At 44.4% G+C, this 17,012-nt stretch overlaps 1 protein-coding gene across 1 annotated transcript in view; it reads left to right on the forward strand.

Annotated features, from left to right (window-relative positions):
• KLHL29 (kelch-like family member 29) overlaps positions 1-17,012 on the forward strand; it is a 247,526-nt gene that overhangs the window by 200,562 nt on the left and 29,952 nt on the right. The window contains exons 8-10 of the mRNA XM_010002410.1: positions 7,558-7,756; positions 10,750-10,932; positions 13,558-13,738. Of these exons, the coding sequence (XP_010000712.1) occupies positions 7,558-7,756; positions 10,750-10,932; positions 13,558-13,738 (563 nt within the window). The remainder of the gene's footprint in view (positions 1-7,557; positions 7,757-10,749; positions 10,933-13,557; positions 13,739-17,012) is intronic.

Consider the following 17,012-nt stretch of genomic DNA (forward strand, 5'->3'; position numbering starts at 1 on the left):
TCAGGAAGACAGAGGGATTTCTCTTTCCCTCTTGCTAAGCATGAGACTTAAGCACGTGGCATCGTGCCACTGAGCCGCCAGCTGAACCCAGCTCCTGAGAACCAGATTTGCTGTCACAATGTGTATCTCATGATATTAGGGAGGCTGTTGGCTGTCTTGCTACCAAGCCATTTGATTTCATCTGAAGGCAGCACTGTGATTCCAAGAAGTCAGTATGGATGATTAATAAATACCGAGCACTCTGGAGAGCTTGGGTTGGTGCTGGATGCAACTTTGGGTGAAGGAATGTGCAGAACGTAACTGGAAACACAGCATGTCTTTGTAATAACCTGGAGTTAGATGTATCAAAGCAGGTACTCTCATTGCCAAATAGCAGGGCAGCGCTGTGAAAATCTAGCTGGAAAGGGCACATTTCTGAGAATGGCAAAGCAATGCACAGACAGCTTTGTCTTCCCCAAGCTAGCCCGTTCCCTGCTGGGCTTGCACCTGGAAATGGAGCTGTCTTTTGGATATTGGGTTGGGTAACCTGCTGGGGAAGCCCAGGCTGGGCTGGAGATGGTTGCATGAAGAGGCCACTCACATCACCGGTCCAGTGTGCTTTCTTGCTTGACCACCATGCAGAGTCCCCAGCTGTCACCGCCGCTGGGCAGTTCATTACCTGTCTGCAGGGTAGATATCAAAGGCTAGCACCTGCCATTTGAGGGGCAGTGGGGCCTTTGGGGCCTTTGGGGGCAGTGTTTTGTTAATTAGAGAGCTCTCTTCTCATTCAAATGAGGTTTATACAATGAGGAACTGCTTCAAATCTGTCCATGATGGCTTCTCTCCATCTGAGGAGGCCCTCACTGCAGCTCTCAGACAGGGCTGGTGGGAGATGCCGAGCAATTCTGAACCCAGTTACATAAATCTCCTCCGTAGCTCTCAGATGAATCAAATATATTACTATTTCATAATGTTTTTTTAAATTCTCTTGGAATTACACACAACGAGCTGAAACAGCAGTTTGTTGGAGCAAAACCCTATCGTATTGTAATGTGGGTAATCTAACTTCTGTATTTGTATTTCTAGCTGAAGCCTGTTTCTTTAGGCAGATAGCACAAAGGTTTCTTTGTAGAAAGAACAGTAAACTGGGGAGACAAATTAGTTATGAGGCATAAGGAAAACATTATTTTAACCTCTCTGGGCATTACTTCAAAAATTTTAAAAATCTTGAGGGCTTTCCAGTGTAGCATTTAAGGAGCAGGAAATTTGACTCTGCCACCATAAACATATTTCCTTTTAGAACTAACTGTATACTGTTGTAGCAGTAACTGTGACTTGTTGTAGCCCAAGTCTGTGCAGGAACACTTTGAGAGTCCTCTAGGAGAATACGTGTGAGGATTTTTATGGATTAGAGATCTGAGACTAAAAAGATTATTTTTAGTGTGATACTGAAGAGGGTTTTGTATCTGAGACTTAGAAGATGCCAGAACAAAGCCCATTTGCAAGCAAGCATTCATAATGCTGATATAATTAGTAGGAGAAGAAATGTTCACAAATAGTTTAGCAAAATAAGTGTCCTCACTCCACCTACCAGGCAGGAACAAAATAAGCATTCAGCTGTTTTTTAATCTAGTTTGCTCAAGCTCTGGCCTGCCTGCTGAGATGGGAGTAACTTATCATAGAATCACAGAATGGTTTGGGCAAGGAGTAACCTTACAAGACATCTAGTCCATCTAGTCCCCCTGCAGTGAGCAGGGACATCTTCAACCAGATCAGGTTGCTCAGAGCCCCGTCCAACTTGATCTCAAATGTTTCCAGGGGTGGGGCATCTACTGACAACCTCTGGGCAACCTGTGCCAATGTTTCACCACCCTCATAGTAAAAAATTTCTTCCGTATATCTAGTCTGAATCTCCCCTCTTTTAGTTTAAAACCATTACTTACTCCTGTCACTGCAGGCCCTGCTAAAATGTTTGTCCCCATGTTTCTCATAGGCCTCCTTTAAGTATTGAAAGTCTTCAGTGTGGTCTCCCCAGAGCATTCTTTTCTCTGGGCTAGAATTGATGTATTAACACATTATTGGGAAAAGGCCTGAATGGGTCAAGTTGTAGCACATTGTGCTGATCAGATATGCCTCTGAGCCTGCCCTGACCCAAGGATAACATTCAGGTTCCCTTGAGTGTGATCACCACCTCCTTCCAAGCACAGCGCCCAGGGCAAGTGGGCACAAAAATTCCCACAACAGGGAAGAAGTAATCACCCTCCAGTTTGGGTTGGCATCTGGTTGTAGACAAACGAGTGTGGTGTGGCATAGTCTGAGAAACGCTCTCCCTTTCCCAGGAGCTGATGGCTCAGTTTTAATCCAGAAGGGGACACTGATATTCTCTGCTTCCTCTGCAGCCACGCAGCTCACATTGCTCTGGCGACTGTGTTAAGTTTGTTGACTAAATCTCTATTAATTATTACGTAAGCTTACACGTGTTTAGCTGACAAGTAAATACTTGCTTCGATGTACCTATTTAGGTGTCTGAATCTAGAGTTGAATCTCTCCCCCAAAAGTTTAGGTAATTAGGGAAGGATAAGATCTCCTAGGATTTTTCTTTCACCATTTGCAAGCAAGCATTCATAATGCTGATATAATTAGTAGGAGAAGAAATGTTCACAAATAGTTTAGCAAAATAAGTGTCCTCACTCCACCTACCAGGCAGGAACAAAATAAGCATTCAGCTGTTTTTTAATCTAGTTTGCTCAAGCTCTGGCCTGCCTGCTGAGATGGGAGTAACTTATCATAGAATCACAGAATGGTTTGGGCAAGGAGTAACCTTACAAGACATCTAGTCCATCTAGTCCCCCTGCAGTGAGCAGGGACATCTTCAACCAGATCAGGTTGCTCAGAGCCCCGTCCAACTTGATCTCAAATGTTTCCAGGGGTGGGGCATCTACTGACAACCTCTGGGCAACCTGTGCCAATGTTTCACCACCCTCATAGTAAAAAATTTCTTCCGTATATCTAGTCTGAATCTCCCCTCTTTTAGTTTAAAACCATTACTTACTCCTGTCACTGCAGGCCCTGCTAAAATGTTTGTCCCCATGTTTCTCATAGGCCTCCTTTAAGTATTGAAAGTCTTCAGTGTGGTCTCCCCAGAGCATTCTTTTCTCTGGGCTAGAATTGATGTATTAACACATTATTGGGAAAAGGCCTGAATGGGTCAAGTTGTAGCACATTGTGCTGATCAGATATGCCTCTGAGCCTGCCCTGACCCAAGGATAACATTCAGGTTCCCTTGAGTGTGATCACCACCTCCTTCCAAGCACAGCGCCCAGGGCAAGTGGGCAGAAAAATTCCCACCACAGGGAAGAAGTAATCACCCTCCAGTTTGGGTTGGCATCTGGTTGTAGACAAACGAGTGTGGTGTGGCATAGTCTGAGAAACGCTCTCCCTTTCCCAGGAGCTGATGGCTCAGTTTTAATCCAGAAGGGGACACTGATATTCTCTGCTTCCTCTGCAGCCACGCAGCTCACATTGCTCTGGCGACTGTGTTAAGTTTGTTGACTAAATCTCTATTAATTATTACGTAAGCTTACACGTGTTTAGCTGACAAGTAAATACTTGCTTCGATGTACCTATTTAGGTGTCTGAATCTAGAGTTGAATCTCTCCCCCAAAAGTTTAGGTAATTAGGGAAGGATAAGATCTCCTAGGATTTTTCTTTCCCTGTTTTTATGAAACAACATTGTGACTGTAGGCTGTTTGAAGACCCTGCTTTCTGAAATTGGTATGGGTGAAATAGGTCCCTTGAAGCAGGCTAGACAGCATCCCTCAACAGTTGCTACTCCACTGTGTTCCCCAGTGACTGTCCAAAAAGCCTTTGCTTGTGTAGTAGTGTTGTCCTGGCTCCTGCAGGAGCACCCCAGCCATGCACGGCACTGCAGGGGTAGCCACCCTTCATCCAGTGGGAGCTATGCTGAGCTTCGTGTCACCTGAAAAAACACTTCTGATGATGTTCAAAATCTTCCCTAGCATTTTAAGCAATAAATTAGCTAGATTTTTGCATAATGGTGTCCATTTTCAAGGAGCTGAGGCATGGTCTCCCATGCCTATGAGTTGATAACTCCCAGTTTTAGGCCAGAAAGAGCATTAATATTCTCTGCTTCATATTGGCGTGTGATGCAGGTTGTAGAGTAGTCGTAAGTGATTCCCAGAAAAGGCCTGAGAATTATTTCTACTTGTCCAGCCAGTGCCTGCAGCCAAGTAGTGAGAAAAAAAATAGCCCTGGAGTTACAGGCATAAACCACAACTCCAGGGACCAGAAGTTGTTGTCTGCTGAATTTGGCAACATGCCCTATGCAACTTGTTCTGCTGTTTTAATAAAAACCAGTGACATCAGTAGGTGCAGCAGATATTTCATAGCTGTGTAAGGAACAATGGAAAGACAAGAGAGAATGGAGAGCAAGCAACAGATGCTAAAAAGGTTGAAATGCTTTACACTGCTTATTCCACTGTTAAATGAAAAGGATAATAGTAACAGGATATTTAGTACAATCATAGCTAACAGAGCTAGAAAGCCTTCGTAAGGGAGAATCCAAAAGAAGAAGGCTGCTGATTGCCTAAATCACCTGAATATTCTTAAATCAGTGAGGCTAAATGAAATTCACCCTTGACTATAGTGCTTAAAAGAGCTGGTGCAAAAAGCTGTTGGTTTATAAAAGCCTCTCCTGTCTTCTAGAGACATCACGATGGTACATAGCCTTCAAATCCCTTGGTGAAAAACACTGCAATTACATGTACCCTTAATGCCATCAGCGACAAGCGTGCAGTCGTGTGCACACACCCCCCCAGCCCTTCTGTGGCTGTTGGAGCAAAGGGAAGAATAAGAGTGAAAAGTGACATCGGTTTTGATATGTGACATTAATTTTTAAGCTGATGAAAGGGGAGCAACACGTCCTAATGATTATTCCCCTTCAAAATAAGCCATGAGCTCAGACAAAAGAGGGAGAGAAAAGGGGAAGAAAAATCCAGGAGAGAAGCAGAATCTGATTTTCTCCCTGATCTAATGAAAGCAAGGTGAGCGAGTGAGAGGGAGAGCTCACCATGTTCAGGTGACACCACTGCCCTGCTTATTCTGGGAGAAATAGGAGATGGAGGCACTTGTTCCACCTGTCCCATGGGAGTTGTCCATCCCTGCCTGAGGGGAGCTCTTTTCCCAATGCTAATTCACACTCGGATTCAGGATGTTGTGGTGCCTGTTGAGCCCTGTGTCCTAGTTTAATGGCACAACTGTTGCCTCTGTGTTTTGCATTGTTTTGTGTTACGGCTGCTTCCAGGGCAGACCTGCCTCAGGAGTGTCAGGGACAGCTCTGGTGTGTCCCCCTGCACCAAGGGGAGGTGCTGGCTCCACTCTACACTCCATATATTTTAAGATTTTATTTTAACTGCCCTTTAGAGACTCATAGTGCTTTTGAGCAGCCTGTAGTGGGGATTAACCTCCCTCGTGGGGGCTGTCTGTCTTGTCCCTGGTATACCCACTCTCCTCATTATTCCCATGTCCCGATGCCACATTTCATCTTGGCTCCCATGTAAGGTTAAACGCCTCCAACCTTCTTAAAAAAAGCACTTCCTGAAATCAGAGCTTTGCCTCCCACTGCCATATGTCCACTGCTCCCTCTCATACAAGGTACTGTTTAATGACATTAAGATATCTGCAGCCGAGTGCCTGGCATTTGTGACTCTGGGGAAGGGGAGCAGCCGTTTTACCTCCTAGAAAGTCTTAGAAATGGATTTCAGAAAGGAAAAAAAGTGGAGTGTCCTCTTTTCTGGTTTGTCTGATGAACTGATCTCAAGCCTTACTCAGCCTCAAGCCATGCCAGAAGTAGTAGCAAGGAGCCACGGACTCACTGTTCATGTGGGATTTTTGCCAGAAGATGAGGGCTGTCGTTTTTCTTTTCCTTTTGCATTATTTCTCTTTTTTATCTACAGACAACTACAGGGGGTCCAGGCCTAAACTCTTGGGGCTGTGCCTACAATTGCTGGCCCCAGTGTTGAGGAGGGTTGGTGAGCAGGGGCTGGGAGTCAGCCAGAGAGCAAGGTGGTCTCCCTGCTGCTGTGGGTTCAGCTCCCCACGGGCAGTCGCATCCTCGCTTGGCTGAGCTTGCACCAGGCTGACACAGCTCTCTGGCAGCAGAGCAGCGTGAATTGCTGTTGGAGGAGAAATCCATTATTTCCCTCCTAAATGAAGACTGCTTCTTCAGTTTGGGTGTGGAAAGGGGAAACCCTGGAAGCAATCCTGGAGGTCACTGTGTTCTCACGTGCCTGGCCAGTCCATTAGCTGGCTCAGGTCACATCCCTGTCCCATTGTCATCCCAGCTCCTGGTGCAGGAACAGGCACACTGCTGAAAAGGACAGTGAGAGCCAAGCAGCTTCTGGAAGACCACAGGCATCTGTGGGCCAGTAGATGCTGCTGGCACCAAGGATGAGTGGCATGGACCTCAGGAATATTTATTTGTATCCTGGCCTCAGTCCCAGTTGGGATCTTTGGATGCTGCCGCTACGTGAATATTTATTACAACGGATGATTATCTTTTCTTGCTGTGCACTCTTAGTTTGCATCCTGTTAGTGTGCATTTCTTCTCAAGAAGCACGTTTTCCTATTGCTCTGATTTTCCCTGTACTCTTGTGCTGTGTTGTGATATAACCAATTGCATATAAAAAGAATAATCTGGGGATGGACTCTTGGTTTTTTGATTGCAGTTGTCTCTCTTGGGGTTTTGTTCTCCTTTAAGCAGTGTTCAGTGACAGACAGCTTCATTTGCTCAGGTGTCCTTTGCCCTCTGAGGTTTAATGTATTTACTTAGAAGATGAAACTTACTGTCAGTATTTGTATAGCACCCTCTGGAGTCTGATTTCCCCAAAATTTAGAAGTGCATGATTTATTTCTCTAACAAATAAGCGTTAATAATTAAAAGATTTTTAGCAAATTGGCTGATGCTATTTAGTCTTTGCCACAGCAGTTGTTGAAATCCACCCTATTTAACAGCTTTTTTCATATTTATACTGACAGAAAATATTTGCTTGGGATTTTTTTTTTTACAGTGCAGCAACAATGCTCACATTTCAAGGTTAATTCAGAAAACTTGAAAGCTTACTCTGTGTCTGCAGTACACAAGGTGTTATCACAGAATCACAGACTCTTAGGAGTTGGAAGGGACCTCGAAAGACCATCCAGTCCAACCCCCCTGCCAGAGCAGGATCACCTAGAGCACATCACACAGGAACACGCTATATTCATTCAGCCTGCATACAGAATGAGCTTTTACTTCAAAAGTCCATCAAAACATTTCTATATAAGAAGAGTTGCCTCTTCTTGATGCTTATTTTCAGTCCTCTGGGACTAAAATGAGCCCTGACGAGGGAAGACTGAGGGCTGTATTGTCTCTGTCCCACCTGTGCAGCATCCATGACAAGCGTGTTTCCAGGTCGGGTGACAGGGGATGTTTCTTCGGGAAGGAGGGGGAGGTGCCGAGGGGCCGAACTCCCGCACAAGGGCTGCAGTGTGTTAGGCCACGTTTTGCTTCCCCCACAGTACGCTGCAGAGCTGCTGGCCGTCGTGCGCCTCCCCTTCATCCATCCCAGCTACCTGCTGAATGTTGTTGACAATGAGGAGCTGATCAAGTCTTCGGAGGCTTGCCGGGATCTGGTGAACGAAGCCAAACGTTATCACATGCTGCCACATGCCCGACAGGAGATGCAGACGCCAAGGACCCGGCCCAGGCTTTCTGCAGGTAAAGAAAGACTTCCTCAATGACACCAGCTCCTGTGGTTCCCAGGCATGGTCAGGACATACCCTGGGATGGGACATGGATCTTGGCTCCTTCCCTTGGCTCCTTCTTGGAGCCTGTTGATATATCAAGCTCAGATTTCCATTTCTGCTTTGCTCAAGCATTCAGGAGCCTCTCCCGATGGTCAGACATGGGAGTGGAGATGTAAGGTCCTGAAAATAGATTTTAAAGCCTAATTTTTAGGAATTGCTAGTACTGACAGAGACTGTGACATATCCCCATTTGTCCTGAAAATGAGCCCTTTGCCCTCCATTCCTCCGTTTCTCTAGTTGCAAAAGTAGGTGAAATATTTGCTTCTTTGTTCTTCAGCCTCATGCTGGGAGCAGCTGATCAATATTTATAAAACAGCTTCACTTTCACAACCCTCTGTAAATATATTTTCATACCATGAGCCCTACAGTACCAGTTCAGGCTGTTCACTGCCTTCAAAACAAATGATATATTCCCTTTTAAAAACCCATCAGCTAGGGAGAATCATATCACTTTGAGAAGTTTCTCACCTGAGGAATTAATGCATTTTCCTTTTTGGAAAAATACATGAAAAAAACCCAAGTGCCCCACTCGCCAGCACAACCTGTATCTAGCAGTGTGAGAAATATCCTAAATATCTCTTGAACCAAGAGTGATACAAATGCCATGTAGGAACTCTGCATCCAAGAAGGAGTCAGATGAAACATGTGAATTGTTTTAAAATGCTCTCTGTACTTCTGCCTCCCACAAGTACAGTCGCAAAGCCAGGCAAAACTTCCAGTTGCTGCCACGAATGCTAATGTGGCACAGAGATGACATACCTAACCACAGCATTTACAGCTTCTGGAGACTGCCTCATCAAGGCACCTTTCAGAAGGATGAAGTAGAAGACTTTCAATAACAATCTACTCTAAAAAGTCTTTCACTGAAGATGACTAATGGTGTGATGTTTGAAGGGATTTTTGAAAAGTGCTTATTTTATGTATATAAAATTGTAGGTGTAATATCAACCATTTCCAGAAGCTTGTTGATGAGGTAAAAGTGATTCTCTCGAGGTAAGAGAGGGTGATTATAGTTTTTTAGGTCAGAGTCTAATTATATAGAACCATGTTATTTTGCATATCAACAGCATTCATAGAGGCACAAAGGATCTCTAAACACCCTTTCTGGACTCGCTGCAGCATGTCACAAGCCCTCTCGGGGTCATTGATTATAGTCAAGTTATGTCTTGCACAAGCGATTAGATTTACTGGTATGGAGCAAAAATAATGATCTCCTGCTCCTGAAAAATATTTATTTTAAATTGTACAGCACTCTAACTTAATAACTTTTAAGAGAGTAACCTTGCTTGAATGACACAAACATGGTTTTTGAAAAGGCTAATGAAGAGTGACGATAACCCATTATTTTGAAGATCCATTTTTCTCCACTGCAACTCTGATCTTTCTTGCTACCAATCTCACTTCTGCAGTTCTGCCCCCCTCCCTGTGCACTTGTCTCTGGGCTGGGCACTGTGACATGTGACAGCAACAGGTCCAGCCATGAGCGCAGCTCCCAAATGGTGATTCCTTCCAGATCGTGGCCACATGGTCCTGCTTCTGAGCTTACCTATCCTGGCAAGAGGCTGCACTTGGGCTTTGCAATTGCTGCAGAAAGATTTGTTACGCTTCTGCTAAATCCCAACTATCTGTCTCCAGCACTTGCCTCTTGGGATTGAAGCCAGTAAATGACTGAGGGTTAAACTGTGACCCATCACTGCAGGGGTGAGTCTGGAGTAACGCTTAGATCAGATTTGACTCGGCTCTAGCTGTAAAGCAAGAATGAAAACTCTGAGGTTTGGGTTGCAAAAGTTTTGTCCATTTGCACTACCAGAGAATTTGGTTTGCTGTACACCCTGCGTGTTATGGTCTTGGGGGAGCTAATCAAGCACAGATAATTCTTAGTTATTAATAACTATATTAGGGCAAGAGCTATCTCTGTCCCATTTCCTAGCACCTAGTACACAAAGACCCTGGCAAGGACATTCCCTGATCCATGGCTTGAGCACGTTACCTATATCTGGAAAACCAAAAGAAAACCCCACCACCAGAAAATTATGTGTTCATCAAGTACATGCAGAGAGAACCACAACTATAGCCTAAATCTCCTCCAGACATTAGCTTTTAGTGTGAAAACACCTTCTACAGGTTAAAGTCCAAACATTCTTTCCCTGGATAATGGCTAAACTCCAAAGCTATCACATGCAAGTCTCACTCAAAGACTGTTGAAGTCAACGGATGTCTTTACATGGAACTGCCTTTTTAGCTCTTTGCCCTTCAAGTTTTGCCCAGATGGCATGCTCCCTCCCTAATTCTCCCAAGCATGTTCATAGTGTCATTCCTCACCCACCACTCCCCACACACACACACTCCCTTTTTTCTCACACTTCCTGGCTTGACTGCACAGTCTAAAACACATTTCTAGAATCATAGAATCATTAAGGTTGGAAGGGCCCTTAAACATCAAGTTCTACCCCCCCTGCCATGAGCAGGGAACCCCACCACTAGACCAGGTTGCACAAAACCTCGTCCAACCTGGTCTTAAAAACCTCCAGGGATGGGGCATCAACAACCTTCCTGGGCAACCCATTCCAGTTCCTCACCCCCCTTATAGTGAAGAATTTCTTCCTAAATATCTAACCTAAATCTCCCCTCTCTCAGTTTAAAACCATTATCCCTTGTCCTTTCACTATCTTCTCTGATGAAAAGCCCCTCCCCAGCTTTCCTGTAGGCCCCTTTCAAGTACTGGAAGGGGCTATAAGGTTTCCTCGGAGCCTTCTCTTCTCCAGGCTGAACAGCCCTATTGTCCTGGTTTGAGCCAGGATGAAGCCTGTCTGAATTGCCCTGTCTGCCAAGAATTGTCTAATAGGGTCCTGCCTGGTTGAGAGATGTCACTTTTTAATACTGTTTTTCTTCCTTGAACCCTAGGTGTAGCTGAGGTAATAGTCTTAGTTGGGGGTCGTCAGATGATTGGCATGAATCAACGTGCTTTAACAGCAGTCACTTGCTTAAACCCTCAAAACAACAAGTGGTACCCACTGGCCAGTCTGCCCTTCTATGATCGAGAGTTTTTCAGTGTGGTCAGCGCTGGGGACAACATCTATCTCTCAGGTAAGCAGCAGATTTCATAGAAACACAGAATGGTTTTGGTTGGAAGGGACCTTTAAAGATCACCTAGTCCAACCTCTGTGCCCTGGGAAGGGGCATCTTTCACTAGGTCAGGTTGCTCAAACATGGACATGGGCAACGTGTTCCAGTGTCTCACCACCTTCATAAAAATTGCTTTCATATGTCCAATCTAAATCAACCCTCTTACACCTCTGGTTGTTTCACTGCAGATCCTGTTAAAAATCCTCTCTCCATCTTACAAGATTCCTTTAAGTACTGAAAGGCCACAATAAGATCTCCCTGGAGCCTTCTCTTCTCCAGGCTGAACAACCCCAACTCTCCTAGCCTGTCTTCATAGGAGAGCTGCTCCAGCCCTATGACCATTTTTGTGCCCCTCCTCTGAACCCACTCCAACAACTCCATGTCTTTCTTGTGCTTGGAACCCCAGAACTGGACACGGTATTGCAGGTGGGGTCTTACGAGAGCAGAGTAGAGGCAGAGAATCACCTCCCTCATCCTGCTGGCCACACTTATTTCCAGGCATCCCAAAATAAGACTGACTTTCTAGGCTTTAAGTGCACATTGCCAGTTCATGTCAGATCCTCTTGTCCTTCTCCTCATGGCTGTTCTTAATCCAGTCATCCCCCAGCTTCACTGGACTAGAAGAAAAGTTTCCTCCTTACAACACAGGCAACACAGACAAAGGAAGACGTGCGGGCGTTTTACCAGCTGCTCCTGGGGAAAAAAAAAGACGAGTGGGAGGGAGGCTGGAAGAGGGATTTCCTTGCTTTTATCATTCTCCGTTTCTCTGTGGTGTTAACATTCTCTCAAAGCAGGCAACAGCAGTATTTTGCAGTTGCAACATGAAGAAAATAGGTCTGACAACCATCAAGCATGCAAAGAGCTTTCACTGCCTTAGAAACACAATTTAAAATACTGGCTGTACTTGAGTCTAAATGGTAGGTTATGGAATCAGAGACAGGCTGAACTGCTGAATATGTGACCTACACTTAAAGTATTTGCTTACAGGAGCATTCATGTTTTGTACTTGTTGTTAAGACTTGTCTGAGACCATGTTCCAGACTGTGACTCCTGAAGTCGCTGCCTGCACTGTGCCCATAGCATCACAGCCTCTGGTATTTTGCAGTCTGGTGGTACCTCTGCTTGGTGGGAAAAGCAATTCCCACCAGGTGATATAAGGATGCTCTGATGGCAACAGAGTGGAGGTTTGATGATAGAAAGAGGAGCCCGGGCAGGGAGGTGTGGATGTGTGCCAACCAAGGATGTAGTTGGCAGCACAGATGTAGCAGGCAGTACCAGTAAGGGGTTACAGCTGTTGTCTTTTCCCTTGCAGAGTTCCCTCATTGCATTTTCCACAGTAAATGGCTGCCTGTGGTGTAAATTCCATTAATACTGCATCAAGGCCCTGAGGATTGATTGGAAATTGTTTATTTCTTTATGCTTTTTTTGCCCATGCTTGTTTTGCTGCTGGAGTGAAAGCCTTCTATGGAGGGTTTTGTGAGATGTTGACTTTTAGCTATTCTTAGCTGAGCTGCTTTCCAAGATGTAGACCCATTTTAGGTTGTGCCATACCTGCTAACAAAAGCTGTTGAATCCTAAATTAAAAGCTCATTTCAGCTCTTTCTCTTGAGTCTGGATGAAAGACTTGATGGTATTTGGTGGCTACCATAGGAGAGTGTAAAGTCCCACATGGCAGGAAACCTAGCTGAGTGTCAGTGAATATTTTGCTTTGCTCAAAGTTAAAAGACACATGAAAGAGGGAAGGGGAACTAACAGAAGTGGGAATGAACCCCTGCAAGCTCCAAGTGCTGGACTCCACACTGGTTTTGGAGAGCAAAATACCAAGGAGGAAGCCTGGTTTTCTCATTAAACCACAGAACTGAGTCTAGTTTCTTTTCCTGACTCGTCCACTGACTCCTGGTGTGGTCTCAAATAAATCATGTCACTTTTTTATGCTTCAAAACAGGGATAGTAAGACACCCACTATGTGGCTGCCCTGGGAGCTTTGGTCAGGAGTTTAAAAATGACCAATATAAATATTTCACTAGAGCAACCTGAACTGTTTCATGGGAGTGGCACAGCTGGTTCTTTCCTTTATCGGCTAATGAAAATAAATAAGAAATTTGTCCCTGAAAATGAGGCATTAAGCCTGCAGTGCAAGCACTGACTTTATTCCGCATGTGTTGCTTCAATCCATCACTTTATTAAGCATTTTAGATTTCAGACTGGCCTGTGTCTTGCAAGCCAAGGTAGCCTCTGCCTGCTGACACCTTCTTGCAAGTGCTGCAGTGATTTAATAGACTGGAGGTTATTTATGAAAAGGGTCTGTCCCCTTATGAACGTGTCCCTCGTAATCTGACATCTGATTTCTTCATGTCATCTTATTTAAAAAAAACAGCCTTTGGGGCACATGAATAAATGACACAGATCTGCATCATCGGAACAGATGCTCAGTATTGAGGGTGATTTATTTTAATTAGTCAAATGTCATTTGAAGAGTTTTTACTCTGTAACTGGCTTTGATTGCTGTGTGCAAAGCTTCTGCTGCTCCAGGATCTCACCTCGTTCTCCCCTCTTCTCCTCCCCTCACCCACACTCCGGGGCCAGGCGGGATGGAGTCGGGTGTCACCCTGGCTGATGTCTGGTGTTACATGTCCCTGCTGGATAACTGGAACCTGGTGTCCCGCATGACAGTCCCCAGGTGTCGACATAACAGCCTGGTGTATGACGGGAAGATTTACACCATCGGAGGGGTCGGTGTGGCAGGCAACGTTGACCATGTGGAAAGGTAAGGAAAAAAAAACAACCAAGCAACAAACCGAAGCCGCTGCTGTTTGCTGGAGCTCTTTCTTCATGCTCTTTTTAAAGGAGCATTTCCCTTTTGGAAAGGACACATCAAATGGGCTGTATGTGTTGAAGCAAGCTTTTCTAGCAGCTAAGAAAGGAGGACGCTATGCATGATTAGGTTCCTTTTTAAGCTTGGTGGAAATCATTGTTTCAAAACCAAAGGCGAACGCTGCCGGTTTGTTTGTCAGTTTGCTCGGGGGAGGGAAGAGAGGAATTAAGCTGCTTTGTGGACACTTCACACAGATTATACAGTGAACTAATAAACTTCATTTGAATGTAGTACCGATGAAAGTCTTTACAGAACACACTGATCCCTTCTTTTTTTTAAACCCTAAAAAAGAAACAGCAGTTTCTCACATGCGCTCTCCTGGTAGAGCACCTCAGCCTTGCCCTGGCTGAAAAGAAGATCTTCCCTTTGGTGTTCCTGGCCTGGGGCTGGGACCTGCCAAGCTCTGAGCAAACCAACCAATAAATGGAAACAGTTTTGAATTCCTGGCCAAGGGGCTGACTAGAGACAGGAGAGAATGGAACTTTCTCTTTTCAAGAAGACTCCAAATAGAAAAGTTTTCCTTTTCTCATATGGAACATTAAAAAAATAGAAGAAGAAACAAAAGCACAGAAGAAACATTTCACAAAGCAGCAGTCCAAAACCAACTAATTTCATGTCAACCATAACATTCAGTAAAACCATACATTTTATATGTATATCAGTGTTTTCATTAAAAAACAGAGACTGCTTTGAAATGCAGCGTGTAAGAATATTCCATTCCAAAAAGATCAGTGCAGCCCTAGCCTTATGCAAACACTTGAAAGTGCATTGTGACAATAGACTAATGATACAATTTTTGTCAAATGTTTTTCCGTAGTGAATTGGCAACTAAAAATACGAGGGTTTTTTTTTTTCTTTTTGTCAGTTTTAAGTGCTGGAATTTGAATACTTCTTCAGCAACATTTTGAAGCAGGCAATTCCTAGTTAAAGTTGCCTTAACAGGCGAGCCAAGAAAGGGATAGGTTATTTTTCAAAAGGCTAGGATTAAAGATGTTTTCAATCTATTATTTCTGGATTTTAGTGCTGCAACATTCATGTTGCATTTTTGCAGAGGGTGTTTATTTTTTTATATAAGTAGATATCATAAATACTGAATACCATCACCTGCATTAAAAGTTTAAATAAATTTCAGAGTCACACAGGAAATGCCAAAAATACAGTTTCCTTCTGCAGATCTACTTTTTGGTATGATCTGTAACTGAATAATCACTTCTTTTTTTTCCCCCAAAACAGTTTCTGCCTAAGTTCGGTGCATGGGGCAGACTAGTTTGGGAAATGTGTGCATGGTCAGGAAGATTCTGCCTGGTGCTGAGTGATACCATTCCCTTTTTGTGTTCCTTTATGTTAACAAATTTGGCACTATTTTGCCCAGGAGACAAGGATGTGACAGAAGGAAAGGAAGTGTGCTGTGGAACAAGGTCTGCAGGTAGCCTTCCCTCCCAGCCCAGGCATGGGCTGAAGAACCAGTGTTGGTGATGATGCTCTCAGCAGGTCAGGGAAATGCAGGCAGCAAAGAATGAATGATAATAGCAGTGAACACAACGTGTGAGCGTTGTTTCCCTCCTGGTTCTAAGTGTAAGGTGGGCACTGCCCCTGGGACTTGCTTTGAAGAAGATCCCACCATTTGATGCAGATATTTTTTTTCTACTTTCTGAAGGTATTTGTCCTTCAAGTCAGTACACTTTTAACTGGCAGAAATGTTTTTTGAACATGGGAGGGAGCAAGCCCAGAAAAGAGTTGCAGTCTTTCATTCCACCTCTCAATAAAAAGGGACATCAAAATAATGCTGTCAATAGATGTCATCAATTGATTGACCTCTTTTGATTTTTCCCAGAGTCTCATTTCATTCTCTGCTCTGATTCTCATGGTCTCTCTTTAACAAAGCATCCAAAACATTGGTCAGTTGAATGAACCCCAAATCAAGCAAAGCCTCCCCCTCTCCTTATCTCAGTCACCCAAGCCTTTGCCACAAATGACATTGCAAAGTCACACTCAGGCTCTCAGCAGACCCTGCCTTGCTTGGAGAGCAGCCCTGCTAGTTTTCAGTTGTAACAAGCCCACCAGGAGACTCATATGTGGGAAAGGAGCAGATTTCCTCCCTATCATTTCAGTGCACGCCGTCTCAACCTCAATAAGAATGTCTTGTCTGGGGGATTTGCTAAGCCTGTGGTTATAATTAATCTGCTATTGTCCATAAAGTGACTTGTGAGACACAGCCATGGAAAAAGTGCAACATGGCCTCCTTTCAGATATGCCAAGAAATGAGAGAGGTTTTTTGGATGTTTTCCTTTTTTTATCCTTTGTATTAAAATGACAGTGGAGGATACAGAAGCAGAGCATGACGTGGCTGAAGCTGTGCTTGTCAGAAAGGATGTTCCAGGGGTCTGCTGTTAAAAAGGCAGGTGAGAAAAAGCTGACCCTGGTAACTGTACTGAGCAAAGTCCAGCCTTTTCAGACACAAGCATTTCACCTTTGGCAGCTAATTTGCAGGAGCCTTCAGGAATTTAAAATAGTGGACATCATTGTACCCACTGTTGCAAGTAATGAGGCTTTCTGGTTTTGAGTTGCAAAATAAAACAGCCATACAAAGTCAAGTCACTGTAGTTGCTGAGTTGTCTGCAGTTGTGTGTGCAGTTAATACTCACTTCTTGACTTTGCCTTCTTTCTTTTTCCCTTTCCCTCAAGAGCTACAAGCAACTGCCCTTCTCCCATCATATTCCTGCGTGGGCAACACATTCCTCTTAAAATGCTGCGTTGCTTTGGATGGGACACTGAGATACCTTTTCACAGGAGGGACAAAGCCTCTCTGTCATTCCAGTGTGTCTTAGAAAAAGCCCAGTATTAAGATTATAATAAAATTACAAGATCATATGCTCCAAGTCAGGTGATGCCAAAAATTACATTTACCTCTGAGGTTAACTTTGTTCCTTTCAGAGTTGAATTTCAGGGTCGTGCACTTTTGGGGTTTGATTTGTCTTTCACCCCAAGGGAGGCATCTGAGATTACAGCCCTGTTATCCACCCAGGTGGAGGTCCAGGGGCTCATCCAGACCTGATGCATGATGCAGTCCTGGACTGTGCCACCAATGTGAAGAACAATGCTCTGGACACCTTCCCTTGCTGAGCCACCTACCGCCTCCCCTCATACACATGCAGCTTATCTTTCC

This window comes from Chaetura pelagica, unplaced genomic scaffold (genome assembly GCF_000747805.2).
Source record: "Chaetura pelagica isolate M959 unplaced genomic scaffold, ChaPel_1.0 scaffold46, whole genome shotgun sequence".
Lineage (NCBI taxonomy): Eukaryota > Metazoa > Chordata > Aves > Apodiformes > Apodidae > Chaetura > Chaetura pelagica.